Source organism: Cucurbita pepo, chromosome LG20 (genome assembly GCF_002806865.2).
Source record: "Cucurbita pepo subsp. pepo cultivar mu-cu-16 chromosome LG20, ASM280686v2, whole genome shotgun sequence".
NCBI classification, from domain to species: Eukaryota; Viridiplantae; Streptophyta; class Magnoliopsida; order Cucurbitales; family Cucurbitaceae; genus Cucurbita; species Cucurbita pepo.
Window position 1 is genome coordinate 87,506 of NC_036657.1, and position 13,946 is coordinate 101,451.

At 37.8% G+C, this 13,946-nt stretch overlaps 4 protein-coding genes across 6 annotated transcripts; 1 reads left to right on the forward strand and 3 right to left on the reverse strand.

Annotated features, from left to right (window-relative positions):
* Positions 1-266: 266 nt before the first annotated feature.
* On the reverse strand, positions 267-4,567 carry LOC111782866 (agamous-like MADS-box protein AGL65). Of its 3 annotated transcripts, XM_023663696.1 has the most exons (11): positions 3,817-4,567; positions 3,297-3,356; positions 3,182-3,200; positions 2,959-3,023; positions 2,831-2,846; positions 2,685-2,749; positions 2,028-2,124; positions 1,668-1,715; positions 1,448-1,578; positions 890-1,271; positions 267-672 (listed from the first exon to the last, which is right to left on the reverse strand). In XM_023663696.1, exons 1-11 carry the CDS (start codon positions 3,999-4,001, stop codon positions 661-663), a joined length of 1,080 nt encoding a protein of 359 aa, XP_023519464.1. In that variant the 5' UTR covers positions 4,002-4,567; the 3' UTR covers positions 267-660. The 3 variants fall into 3 exon arrangements, with proteins under 3 accessions (XP_023519464.1, XP_023519463.1, XP_023519462.1); XM_023663695.1 differs by lacking the exon at positions 267-672 and having other exon boundaries at positions 728-1,271; positions 2,685-2,746; XM_023663694.1 differs by lacking the exon at positions 267-672 and having other exon boundaries at positions 728-1,271.
* An 808-nt stretch (positions 4,568-5,375) lies between these two features.
* On the reverse strand, positions 5,376-6,257 carry LOC111782872 (probable calcium-binding protein CML47). Its single transcript, XM_023663701.1, has one exon. The coding sequence runs from the start codon at positions 6,252-6,254 to the stop codon at positions 5,595-5,597; it is 660 nt and encodes a 219-aa protein (XP_023519469.1). The 5' UTR covers positions 6,255-6,257; the 3' UTR covers positions 5,376-5,594.
* Positions 6,258-8,032: 1,775 nt separating this feature from the next.
* On the reverse strand, positions 8,033-10,408 carry LOC111782865 (cyclic dof factor 3-like). The gene is made up of 2 exons (XM_023663693.1): positions 10,179-10,408; positions 8,033-9,719 (listed from the first exon to the last, which is right to left on the reverse strand). The coding sequence occupies exons 1-2, from the start codon at positions 10,302-10,304 to the stop codon at positions 8,622-8,624; spliced, it is 1,224 nt and encodes a 407-aa protein (XP_023519461.1). The 5' UTR covers positions 10,305-10,408; the 3' UTR covers positions 8,033-8,621.
* Positions 10,409-11,615: 1,207 nt separating this feature from the next.
* LOC111782875 lies at positions 11,616-12,465 on the forward strand. Its single transcript, XM_023663703.1, has 3 exons — positions 11,616-11,771; positions 11,862-11,923; positions 12,071-12,465. The coding sequence occupies exons 1-3, from the start codon at positions 11,681-11,683 to the stop codon at positions 12,194-12,196; spliced, it is 279 nt and encodes a 92-aa protein (XP_023519471.1). The 5' UTR covers positions 11,616-11,680; the 3' UTR covers positions 12,197-12,465.
* Positions 12,466-13,946: the final 1,481 nt, after the last annotated feature.

Here is a 13,946-nt window from a genome sequence, read left to right on the forward strand (position 1 = left end):
ATGCCATCTCCAATCATTCTAAGTTTCAATTATTTTTCTATCCCTGCCCTGAAGCAAAGATCTTCAACCCAACCAACTGAGGCAAATAAAAGGATAAGGCTCTCAGGTTTAACATCGCCAGCTTACCTCTAATGGAGGGTACAACATAATTGAAAAGATGAAATAATGAACAAGTTGATTACTTGTAAAATCTGTGCTGTAAAATCTGTGCAAGAATACGTGATCTGTGTGAATGCACACATGGAAACACTATTGAGTGTAGGGAAGAAGCAAGAAAGACTATCTTTAATTTTCTCCAAACTTGATATAAAAGAAAATATGAAATTTGCTTCCATGTTTTACAATAGCTCAATGTACAGCTAAGGAAACCAGAAAACCCCAAATATTTTACAGCTCTTCCACGAGGGGAAAAAGGAAAAAAAAAGAAAATCTAATCTAAAAAACCAACCTCTGATCTCGTATATCTTGTATTTACAAGTTGAGTATATTGGTTAACGGAAAAACGAGGAGCAGAGGATCATTCTCATCTCGTTATAGATCAAATAATTGAGTCTGGCATTTGGGAGAAGGAATCTATCCCAACAAAAATGCTGATCACATCAATCAAGAGGAACTCTTCAATCTGTTACCCCTTCAATCACTGCTGAAATTTGGTAGGAATCAATTTGGTTGCTGCAAGAGGCCATGAAATCATCAATGAATTGAAACAACATGATAACACCTCATATCGGCATCCTAACAATACTGACCATTCTGTATATATATAGCAATAATAGCATTCTGTATTGATTAAACAAAGATCGTCAATTATGAAGTTTTTGAACAACAAATGTGGATACAAATATGGAGTACACTATGTTTTAGAAGGAGCAGTTAGTAGAGAACCTACATGGTGGTGGTACGCATTGCTGCTTTGGTACATTGGAATGCTACAAGGCCCTGGTATAGAACCCCAAGGATGCTGCTCATCATCATATAGAGATCTTGAGAGGTCCAACTTCCCATTTAGTTGGTTGTCCACATAATTTCCATGCAAGTTCATCTCCATCTCAAGGTTCAGTCTCTTTTCATCTTGGAAGCTGGAACCATCACATGTAGGGGGGTATTGATATTGCTCACCAAGTTGCAGTGTTGAGCAAGAAGTTCCACTTAATTCATTTAAACCCCCATCACCCTGTGGCATGCTATCAACTTGACCAGATACTCCAGCTTCAATTTGCTTCCCAGGGTTGTAGTAACTGGGATAGCTTGGAAATGAGCATTCAACATCACTGCACACATTCCCCAGCATAAATTCAGTTCAAGGCTACATGATCACCCCCCACATAAACAGACATATCATACAGCATTTTTCAAATTTTGTCTACAGAAAACTATTTCACACATTACATATATTGATTATATAAAGCAGATATTCGTAAACTAATCTCATCCATTGTAGGCTCACCCTGGTTGCAGAAAGTTAGGCTCATTTTGCAAAGTAATCTGTTGAGTCCCATAGTTGGGAAGCCATAACAGGGGTTGAATGCCTTGCATTTCGTCCATTAACAAAGGTAAGGACATCTCACCACCCGGATACTGTGGTAAATGGAAACATGTTGACTCTATCAATATATACAAAACATAAGCATGCTTGTAAGAAGGGGTAGGAAAGCTTTTGCTCTTACCTGGCCCGTGAATTCCTGTGAGAGAAGTTGGTGTCTTCTTAAATTTTCCTGCCAAATTTCAGAACCTGATTTAAGTACCAGCAGCAATTTCTTTAAACAAATAACATCAAATCTGGAGAAGAATAGGTAACATGGAAAAGCCCATCCCCCTGTCCTCAATAAACGCAATAGAAAATAGGGTAGAATGTCCCACAAAACACTGCTACATCAGACCAAACCGATGCCAGAATGATGCAGCCAATGGGTTTTAATATCATTATCAAGTCAAAAGATAAATAAACATATCTTTAGCCTAGAGGGATGAAGTCATGGACAAGAACAATCATTTTGATATATGCAACTAAAACGCGCATAACATACCTTGTGTAGACGTGTCTGGTTTAGGGACTCCCTTATTAAACCTTCCATCTGTTGGAGCTGTTGTATATTGCTGATACTATCAGGATTCCTCCAATAGCTGAAGGGATAAGAGGAACACTAGAATATCAACATACAAACAGAATGACTTCCATGCCTGACACTAAACATGCATATGATTGTGCCTATAGCAATAGATCAGTAAGCATTTAGGCTTACTTTTTGGCTCAGATTGACGACTCACAAACTTGGAAGTTCCAGATTTTATCACCTCCGCCCAATTCTACTGTCATCTGTCATATCCTATTTACACTCCACCTTTACCCCTCTAGCTGTCTATCTGCTTGTAATATACATTAACCAAGATTTTTGTGGATAAAGAAAAGCGTCTACATGTAACATTTTATCATAGGCTATAATAATAAAAGAAAAGGTTGACTTCACTTGTAGGACTTGTAGAAGCTTGGTACAAAAGGATTAAATCCCATTACATCCTATATTGTATGATTGGAGTCCTTTTCTTTAGTTTGACTCCGTTTGGTAGTTGGGTTTTGTTCCTTTATCCCGTGCATTCTTTCCTCTTTTCTTTTTCNAAAAAAAAAAAAAAAAAAAAAAAAGAAAAGGCTATATACTTTAAAAATAAAAGCTCCAAAGGTGCACCTCAGTCTCTTATGTGCTTCACCAATCTGATCTCGCAATACGGTAACTTCATTGATCAATTCCTGCTGATAAAATATATAAAATTAGTAAAAAGCACAAAACTACTCTCGTTTAATGAAAAAGCAATGATAAAAAAGGCTTGATACCTCAAAATCTTGAGAGCTGCAAGATATTACAGGAAAGGAGAAAAAGAGTAAAGAAAAGTCAGGTCCATTGTAATCATCTTGAAATTCGGACAGAATACAATATACATTTGACGGATATGGACAAATACCTTGAACCCACAAAATCTTTTATGTTTACATCGTGGTCTAACTTCTTGAATGTTTTCTTCAGCGCCTATGTGCTCGAATAGAACATACAAACAAATAAGTACACTTGTACACAAGAGATGAGAATTCAAAAGCATGCTGTACAACAAAAGCAGGCAGAAAAAGAAAAGGATAAAATCTCTAAGGATGGATTGAAAATAGAAAAGGAGACATGCAGAGACTTACTTCAAGGCTTTCCAGTTTCCTGTTCCAGACAGAATGGAATGAATTAGCCATCTATGCTTCCAGAAAATGTTTGCGAAGGAATTGAGTCATAATGATTAAGGATAGGTTCTCATACCTTTTTGCCCTCTCCTGTGGAGTCAATTCAGCAAATTTTGTAATGACCTCCTCGATGCTGCTGTAAAATTAAAGATCCACATCGAGTATAAGACAGAAAATTAACCGGCTATCCTTTCAAGCTCTAATTGGTTATGTGGTTTCTAATTCTCTTCACAATAAACCACATGAAAACTCAGATATAGACTCTCTTGTGGTGAATGAATGCAAACTTCTTCCGTCTCCCGGATACAAAGATAGATACTACACAACACAGATTATGAACAATACAAACTGAATGTCTCTGGAACAAAATTGCAATAGGATGACACGGATGAATCGATGGTTCATATTTTCCAAATTCCCGTCTAATCTAGACTTGGCGTAAACAAGATTTGGGGGCATCGAAACATATCAATGCTTCAATGCAATATCGGTCGCTAAAACTAGAATCATCAACAATATCCGTTCCAATTGGTTCTCTTTAAACGACCTATAATGGTGCATACAAACAATAGGAAGTCGCTTGAGGAATATAGTACCTGCGTTCACCTTGATATAGCGTCGGCTTTCCAGTTGGCGAAAACATGAGGAGAACGATATCAATATCGCAGAGTATAGCCAGCTCCTTAGCTTTCTTCATAATCCCATTTTTTCTCTTAGAGAAGGTCACTTGCCTGCTACCAGTGCTCTCCAATTTTTTTATTTTCAGCTTAACCCTTCCCATTATAAGGAAAAATAAGAAAATCGCAATGAAATCAACAAAACCGTATCTTTATTCCCCGTATTCAAACTCGGCCAGCTTGCGAAATCATACCAATGCACTTCTCTAGCTGGAAGAAGAGGAACAAGAAGAACCGACTATTAAGGATATAGTTGCGAAACTAGAGCTCAAAATCCGAGGGATCAAGAGGTCATTCAAGTTCGGTTGCGATCCCTTAACGGGGTTCCCCTGTTTCCCAAAAGGAGGCGATGCAAAGAATGACGATCGGAAAAGAAGTCAGAGTAATGAAAACGGATGGCGGAAAGAAGGAAAATGTAGGGGGAACCCAAGTGAGGAAAATGGGGAAGAAAGAAATGGAAGGGAAATGCTAAAAAAAAAAACAGAAGATTGAGAGAACCCAAGTGAGGAAAATGGGAAAGAAAGTAATGGGAGAAAGATCAAAGAAGGGAAAGCGGAAAAAGGAGAAAAACCCAAGTGACGAAAGAGGAAAAGAAACAAAAGGAAGGGGGGATTAATACAAGAAGGGAAAGAAATGAATCACACCGAGAAGGGGGAAGTGAATGAAGAAGAAGAAGAAGAAGAAGAAGAAGAAGAAGAACAAGAAGATGATGAAGAAGAAAGGGAAGGGGATGGCGGAAAGAGGATGGCGGAGAGGGAGAATGGCGGAAAGGGAAGGTAATGGGGGAAGGCAATGGGGGAAGGCAATGGGGGAAGGCAGAGGGGAAGTGCATGCAATGCTCTGCTTAGATCGCACGAAAGGTCGGCCTAAGAATTCGGCTGTGAAAATTAGCGCAACCAATCAGCAAGAAATCGTTTGGGCGATGGCGATGGCGTTATCAAAATTGAAAACTCCAACCGGTTCCCTCCGCCCCTTCTTTTCTCCTTTTCGATCCATAATCCCTCCCTTTTTTGCCTTCCCACATCGCTTAACTACGTTTTATCGCACAAATTCGAACTCCAATCTAAACAAATAAACAAACAAAAAGAAAAATCTATGTTTAATTAACTACTTCCTCTCTTCATTTGATGTTACAATATATTTTTTTAATCTTCGTTTATCAAATATATATTTAAAGATTTCAAAATTAAACATTAAGTTTACTCTAATTCTATAAATCTACCCATTATAAATTAATTAAAAAATTTAATCAATTAATTTTCATTTAACCATTACATATGGTTCTATATACATACATATCAATGCATGAGATGTACCTACAAAATGTCAATTTAATAACATGTTGCAACATTCCCAAATGCTCCCTAACCTAAAATCACCTTGACATTTTGAAAATTAACAAAATCTAATCTTTCCAAATAAAGTGTTCAAAATTAGAGTTAACTAGTGAGCAACTCTTGCCCAGATAACCTTGATACTTGCTCTAAAAATATTTTATAAACACCCAAACATTGTGAACAACTTACGCTTTGCAAACACAGAACACAAAGAAAAAAGGAACTTAAAGATTCAAGAACATCACATGGAGGTTTGAGGATGCTCTTGTAACAAATGATCGTTCATACAATCCTGCCTCTTAGTTAAATCCTAATGTAAGACACTTATTTTCGAAGTCAAATTTACAGACACACCCGTTTTCAACAAAAACTCTGTTCAACAAGCTTAGCAAATTCTTCAAAATCTAAACGCCCATCTCCATTCTTGTCATATCCACTTATCATTCTCCTGCATTCATCAACTTCTGAAGCCACTGTAAATCCCATGGCATCCAACACTTTCTTCAAGTCCTCTGCATCAATAAACCCATCACCATTCTCATCAAACAAATCAAAAGCTTCCTTAACTTCCCCTACACTCAATTCTTCCTCAAATACCCCCTCAATCTCAGCCTTCAACTCAAGGTTACTAGTTTCCATGTTGTTATGAAGTGCCTCCATCATAGTTTTCACATCGTCAATGGTTAGTTTCACTTCATATGCGTCATTAACAGGCATGCCCACAATTCCTGTGTAGCAATGCCCCACATGAGCATTCCGTCGAGCACTTGGTGTGCATGTCGCATCATCAGCAGCCTCAAAGCGTTTGATGATGTTGCGGTGGGCAACCCATGAATTCCACAGATAAAAATGGAAGGCGGCACAGAGGATGAAAACGTACAAGGGACCTGGAAACAAGTATTCAAGTAGGAAATTGAGAAAAAACAGAAACAAAATCTGAAAAACTGAAATGGGGTTAGCATAATCAAGCTCATCAATGGGTGCCATTTGCGAAAGAGTGAAAGGGTGAACAAGTAGCATAGATATCAAAGTAAGCAGTGAGCAGAAGGCAATTTATATTGGGGACAACAAAGGAAGACTTGAACATCTTTGTATAGTGGGGTCAATGCTTACCCTGATTAAACTTCTCAAGTAGTTGGCTTGCGTGTTTCAGAATCGACGGTGAAAATTTCCAGGAAATTAGAACATTAAGATCCGGGGATGGAAGAGTGGACGCAATGACTTCATTTTGTGTTTCTTTATCAACCTTTTTCAGAAGCAGTTAACTTCTATGAAGTTCTGAGAAATTTCGGTATCATGTTCTGGACGACCCATCTCCGCCGCGTCTATTTCCAAGTGTTTTAATGAATCCTGCATTCAAGTTTTAGGTTAAGATTCGGGAGTAGAACAAGTCAAGTCTTTGAATGTCAATTTTATTCATAAACTTTCTTAATTTTAAATTACAATCTCAATCCCAGAATTTCAATTAACCATGGTTAGAAAAAGGACAAGCTTTCATGTACATTTGAATAATAAATTCACTATCTTTATAAAATTGAATTTACGCTATAGTTAATTTAATTGATTTATACATCTTCAAATGATGTGATATATTCAAATAAATCTTACAAATATACTTTCTAGAATCCAAATATTGATGGGACGTAAGTAAGATGAACGAAAGGAGATGTTAATTAATTATCAAACTAACTACATTAAAACAAAAACAAAAAAAATTAAAAGAACGTTGGAAAGAGAAGTTTCATCAAAGAAAAAACATACGCATTTGTTGAAAAGGAGATGCTTTTTTGGAAACAACCTTGTTTTATGAAGCACATTCATATAATATAACATAAAGTATGAAAAGATTTAATTAAACCCAACAAAAACGCACCATACCAGATATATTATTGGATGCTTTTTCGTAATTGCCACACACGTGTCCCACTCACCAATCNAAAAAAAAAAAAAAAAAAAAAAAAAAAAAAAAAAAAAAAAAAAAAGGAGATATTGGAACGCCTCAAAACTTAAGTTTGTATGTCTTGTATGTGGGACTTATGCATATATATGCGTATAGAATTCATGAAATATTGAAATAAAATATCTTATTTTTTCGAAAGATTTTAATTGCATTAACCGGAGATTGGAGAGGGGAACCAAACATTTTTTACAATTATATGGAAAATTCTCCCTAGCATATGTGTTTTGAAAACTATGAAATTGACGACGATCCATAATAGTTGAAGCAAACAATATCGGCTAACGGTCTGATTAAGCTCTTTGATAAAAGATGATCCGTTGAAGTGGGGAGTTTGACCCCAACTCCCAATAGCTACAGGTGACACCTTTTTCTCCGCCCATTATAGCTTTGCCCTTAATCCTACAACATTGTTTATATTGTACAAGGTGCATTTAAAAAGACACAAAATGAGGTAGTGGAATTGTGAGTCCATCCATACTGCACAAAGAATTGATTAAAGTGTTCAAAATTTTCGTTGATGTTGTTAAAAGCTTGGCACTTTGAGCAGCTAGATTTGATTTGCAAGGGTTTGTAAGGGCTTATTCTGTCAGTTTTTTACTACATATAAAGAAGCTCCAAAGCAGCTTTGGTGTTACTAGGAGGCATTTGTGGACTGAACAAAACACCTTGGGTCGTTATAAATGGTATCAGAGCCAGATACCGGACCATGTGCCAGCGAGGAGGCTATTCCCCAAAGGGGTAGACACTAGGTGATGTGCCAGCTAAGACGCTAGCCCCAAAGGGGGTGGATTGTGATGTCCCGCCCAAAGAAGACAATATGTAAATTTGAGTCGTTACAAGAAAAAAACCTATTTTCATTTATGGCTTTCCTTACAAATCAGGGAAAGCAAAAGGGGCATTTGAACTGCTACCTCATGTTTTTACATCACTTGCTTCTTCTTCTACCTTCTAAATATCTCCCTTTGGCCCTTGCCCTATTATTAGTTGCGACTTAGAAACAACGTGAAATGAAAAGAAAAGAAGAGAAAAGAGATGGACTATCTGCTTTCTCAATCTTATCCTGTTACAGCTGTTGTGATAAGGAGTTTTGGTGCTTTGGCGCTGCATAAAGCCACACATAGGATCACCTTTTGTTGCTTATAATTGCCTTTCCACTCTTTTTTCCATTTCTCAACTTTTTGGAAGATACTCTCTGCAGTGCCCATGTGGCTGTCTCAGGTTTATACATCGACTCGCTCATAAAAAAATGCAGCAAAAACAGATAAGACGGCACCACAAACAACCAAAGTTTCTGCGATCTATGTCAGTATTTCATATATCTCTGTACATTACAAGGCTTAAGAAGGAAGCTCTGCAATCTGCATGGCTATGTAAATTAGGCAAATACCTGTAAACGCTTAAACGGGGAATAATCATATAATCTGCCTTCAAGAGCTCTCATGAAAGACGAGAGATCTCGACAAGGCTGCAGGGTTTGCCTGCAACACTGAGGCGTTTTTAGAAACAGGAACCTTCTCATGGCCCTTGGGTTCAAAGGTTTTGAACAGATTTCTTCCCCCACTCATTGATTCATTCTTTATCCCAAGCGTTGCCCATATGGAACTTTTTGCAGCCTCACTTGGGTCATCAATCCTTAAAGTCTTTGGGGTCAATACACCTCCATTTCTCTGCTTAACTCCCTCTTCTTTACTTGAAATGGCATCTTCTTTCGCCATTTCATTGTCTCTTTGATGCTTTCCCAGTGTTGGAGAAGCTTTAGATTTTTGTGCTGTGGAATCTTGTGGTGAAAACCACGGGGTGTTCCATGGTCCTGGAACCCCACAGCTCCAAGTAGTTGGTGGAAGAAAAGAAAAGGGAAATCCTGGAGGGCCGAAGGGTGGTGGAGAAACTGATGAATTCCAAACCAAAGGACACGGAACTCCAGAAAGACAAGAAATTTGAGAAGGGAAGCCATTGGTTTTCAATTCTGATGGTGTTTGAACTGCCATAGAAGACAAACTCCAGCTTTTATCACACCCTTTAGGGATAGAACTGGGTGCATCCAAATTGAAACTGAGGACTCTGCCACAGTTACCAATGAATTTTGGTTTGTGGGTTCCATTTGAAGCCTCAATTTCAGCAGCTTCAAGAGCCTCAGAGATTGTGATGTGACGGTAATAAGAAGCAGAGTTTTTGCTCTTCCGGCGACCGGCTCCAACCGGCACGTTCCTCATGATGCCTCCAGCGGTCCAGTATCTTTGACAAGCCTTACAAAAATGGCGAGGTTGATTGACATTGTAATTGTTGTAGTAACAAAACTTTGTGTCCATGCTTTTGCAGCGAGGACATGGAAGCAATTTATCAGGTTTCTTTAGGGTTTTCTCTGAATAAAGCCTCTCACTCTCTGGTTCTCCATTAATGGGTCTCGCAGTTTCTTCATCTATAGACGGCGTTTTGGGATTCACGCTACCCTCTTGCCCGCCCTCCAGGTTTCTTGAATCATCTGAACCATCAACAGGTTTCTCAAGATCATCTACACTTGCGTCCTGAAATCCAGAAAAGGAACAAAGTTTTATGAACCATAGACACCAGTCAAATTAAGTCAATCTAGTTTCTGTTTAGTCCGTTGTTAAAATCCCAATTGAGGTAGAGATGAAGTTTGACAGTGAGAGAAAAAAAAAAAGAAAAAAGAAAAAAAAACCCCTTTTATTTCCTTTTTCGAGTAAATTAGTAACTTTTTTCTGTCATGATTGGAAAACTAATTGAAAAGATGAGGAAAAGAAAAAAAATTAAATTAAATTTGCAGATGAAAAAGAAAAAGACTCGAAGGATTCATAATCAACCAAAAGTAAAAACAGAGAAGAAAAAACGACCCAGATTACACAGGTAGCAGAAACGGAAGTGAAAAAGTAAAAACGACCCAGATTTTGTTTGACCAATTGGTGAAATGGGTAGCAGTTGGATGAAGGAATAAGAGAGTGTGGTATGTGTAAGGCACTCTGTACCTTCCTGGGTTCTGCATGTTTCTCAGAACTGAAGTCATGGGAATGAACCGCCGGAGCTTCAACGTCGTCGGAAAGAGGGATATTCCGGCCAAAAAGCTTAATAGCAGGATCCTTACAATCCAACATAATTTTGTGTGCTAGAAGAAGAAGAAGAAGAAGAAGAAGAAGAAGAAGAAGAAGAAGAAGAAGAAGAAGAAGAAGAAGAAGAAGAAGAAGTTGAAGAAAGGAAGGGGATTTTTGGGAGTGTTTAGGGGAAGGAAGTTGGACGATGAATCCGTTAAAAGAAGGGGTGGGGGTGCCACGTCAGCGAGTGAATTTGATTGTGAGCCACAAGTTTATGTGGACACAAAGATTTTCTTCCATTTCTGATTCTGGGTTGTACCAAAAGTTGGTGCACCCGATGCGATGCCCCTACTGCTCACTTTCACAAGTTTGGCTGCCGCCTTCCACGTGGATCATTTTATTTGGTTGTTTTTTCATGTTTTATGTCTTTTGCTTTTGCTTTTACTTTCTTTTTTCTCTTTCATTTTTGGTGCTTCCTAAATATGTCTCACCTTCCAAAGGAAGAAAAAAAAAACATTATTGTGTTCAATTGTAATTTATATATATATATATGTTCATATTCTCTATGGCCAACATCTTACTTCAAAATAAATAAAAATAAAATTTATTATTATTTGAAGAATTAGGAAATTTATTAAAGAAAACAGTTGGCTGCTGCGCTGGCACATGCTCCATCAACATTTTGACACTTGTCCCTTAGGTATGTTATTATATTCCCAAAATCTTTTAAATTCTCAATAAATCATTTTTTCTCCTTCCCTTTTTCCTCTATAAATAAGTTTACACCCAATAAAATACATATTTGTCTTAATTTATATATTTTTAATATTTTAAATTTTCTTTTCTCATCCTTTAAATAAAAGGTAAAAAAAAAAAAAAAAAAATTGAACTTTTAAATTTGAAAAATTACTTACAATAGGGTAAAAACTTCTTGTTAATAGACACGTTTTAAAATTGAGAAAGCTGACGATGATATGTAATAAATTAAAGCGGATAATATCTACTAGTGGTGGACTTAGACCGTTACAAGCCGTATCAAAGCTAGATACCAAATCGTGTGCCAGGAAAAACGCTAGACCCATAAATGAATTATAAGATTCCAGTTGGTTAAGAGGAAACCTCTCGCGAGATCCCACTACCCAACTGGTAAAATGGTGCACACGATGAGTCACTTTCCCACGGTGTCTTCCAACTTTTCCCAGCATATTGAGTTTTAAAATATCATTTCCCTTTCTCTCCCACTTCCCAAGTTTTCATCTTTCATTTTTCATAGAGATATGAGAATCCCTAGGCTTATCACTTTCTATTGGACTTGACTAAACACAGCTCATTTGCAAATCAATTTTAAATATACAACTACAAATTGCCCTCTTCCTAAAGCAGCCCCCATCACACACACGTTTTCTTTGAAGCAGAGCAGCACTCTGAGCAGAGCAGCAATGGCAGCACCCACTCATTTCCTTCGTTTACTTGTCATATTCTTGGGACTTCACTACAACCTTCTCTCTTCCAATGCTGTCCCATCTTCGAGTAACCCTCTCAAACCACTCTCCTTCCTCTTCTTTTTCTTTCTTCTTCTTACAAAATGAACTACAAAACGCTTCTGATCTCATTCTGTAGGAAGTGTCAGCCTCATGCATGCATCCAATCAACATCTTCAAGTTTCAAGCAACACCCACATGGTATATTACATTACCCATCAACCTTTTACTTTTTCTCACCTATTCTGTGTTGGATCCTTTCTTCTCTCTTTACTACCGATTGACTTCTTCCTAACTTATCTGTTTATGCTCTTGGGATTTAAACATGGAAGGTTTCTGTTCGTTCAGGTGATTGCAAACCAAGAAAAAGTGAGGCATGGAAGAATGAGTGTGGAACTAAATGACTATCCAGGATCCGGAGCCAACAATCGTCACACACCAGGGCCACAGTTTAGAGGCTGTGCTGATTGTTGATTATTGGTTGGGTTTTATTATATGATATGAAAGCTTACAAAGATCTACAAGTTGGGTTTAGAACCTTAGTAGTTTATTAGGCAATATGGATTGTTTAGTTTATGGGTCTCTCTCTGCCTGAAACATCTCAAAACATTTTCCTTGTGTAACTTTGAGGCTTTGTAGTGAGTGGAGAAGGTGGATGCACTGGTTGAGTGCAACATACCCAATATCCACCACAATCAATTTAATTGGCTGCGAATTTCAATACCAAAGCAGCACTAAAGTGGAGTACCTTAATATTAAGTTATTGGGCATTACAGTCAATTGTTTAATTGATTTTAAGTTGCATGTGGCAGCATTTCATGCTGTGAATACAACACTTCAGCTCTGATATTTCATTGAAATCAGATTGTTCATCTGTATAACAACCCTACAGACATAAGCCAGTGCCTTAAAAGATGTAATCTTCTAGTGCTTGAAGCGGTTTGGTGACCGATCAATGGTAAATTCAGCAGCAGAAGGTACTATGAACTTACACTGTAGATCAGAACACCACTAAGTGGTAGTTTCCCTCAAGAGGGCCAAATCTTTCATGTTAAGAAAACTGATGGCTTTGACTATTCTTCACGGTGAAGGAGATTTGATGGGTTTGTGTTTGGTAGAACGGCATATCCACCAGAAACCATTGCATTTCCAGCAAACGGTGCAAGCTGAATTTCAAATTCTGCTTGTGATAAATGCATTGACAACTGATCAGGCTCCCTTTGGACAGCTTCAACAGGCTCAAGTATAATGGCTCTTGATGAACAGTTATTAGAAAACTTATTTCAGTTAGCTATCTTATTTGATAACTTACCGATTATTGACCAAATAAACTCCAGAGAGTCAATCATATAGCAGGAATTATATGCAACTCACAATCGCCTTTGGAAATAGATTATTGCAGTTCAACTCTGCCATTGAACTGCACACAAATCGAGATCTTGTAATATCAAGATTCCTCCAAGAACCAAACTAGAGTTTTGCAATATCTGCATGAATGGTAACTCAAATCACCATTTAAGCCTGGTGGAGATAACTATAACATACCTCTAATGAACTGGTTTACAGTGATCGATACGGACTCACGACAAGCATCTCTTTCAATGGCTATAACTATTATGTTGGCTGATTCAAAGTGAAATACGAAATTGATGGAAGTAGGTAGACAATAATTGGAGAGGAAATGTGAATGCAAAAGTAAAAAAGCGAGATGCGACTGAAACACAAAAAGATGAGCAAATCTGTTGTATTCAGCAAACGCAAGATCCCAGCTGAACCGAACAACTAATGAACCCCACAAACAAACTAAACCATCACCATCAGTGCCAAATTTCTAACAATCAAACCATGAAATGAAACCCCAGTGACTAAAGTTCATGAAGACTTCCAAAAACCACTTCAACTCCATTCATCACAGCACGCATCTCTTTCTTCCTAGTAGTATAAAAAATTGATCAAACATTTACCGACTCCTTTGCTGACTCCTGGAATTCATTTTGTTTGGCACATTGTTAAGTTGGTGGCATCGGAAGCTGTGTCATCGTCTTCATCTTCCTCGTAAATTGAGATTTTTGTTGGTGAAAATGGAAGAGGCGGGGGGAAATTTAGAACGCTCCATTCATCGTTTGCCCCCAAAAAGCGAACAAGTTTTAAAATTAGGGTATCATAATTGGAGTATAAACAGCTGAAATGGTTGCCCGGTGGGCACAAGACCTGCTGCACTACT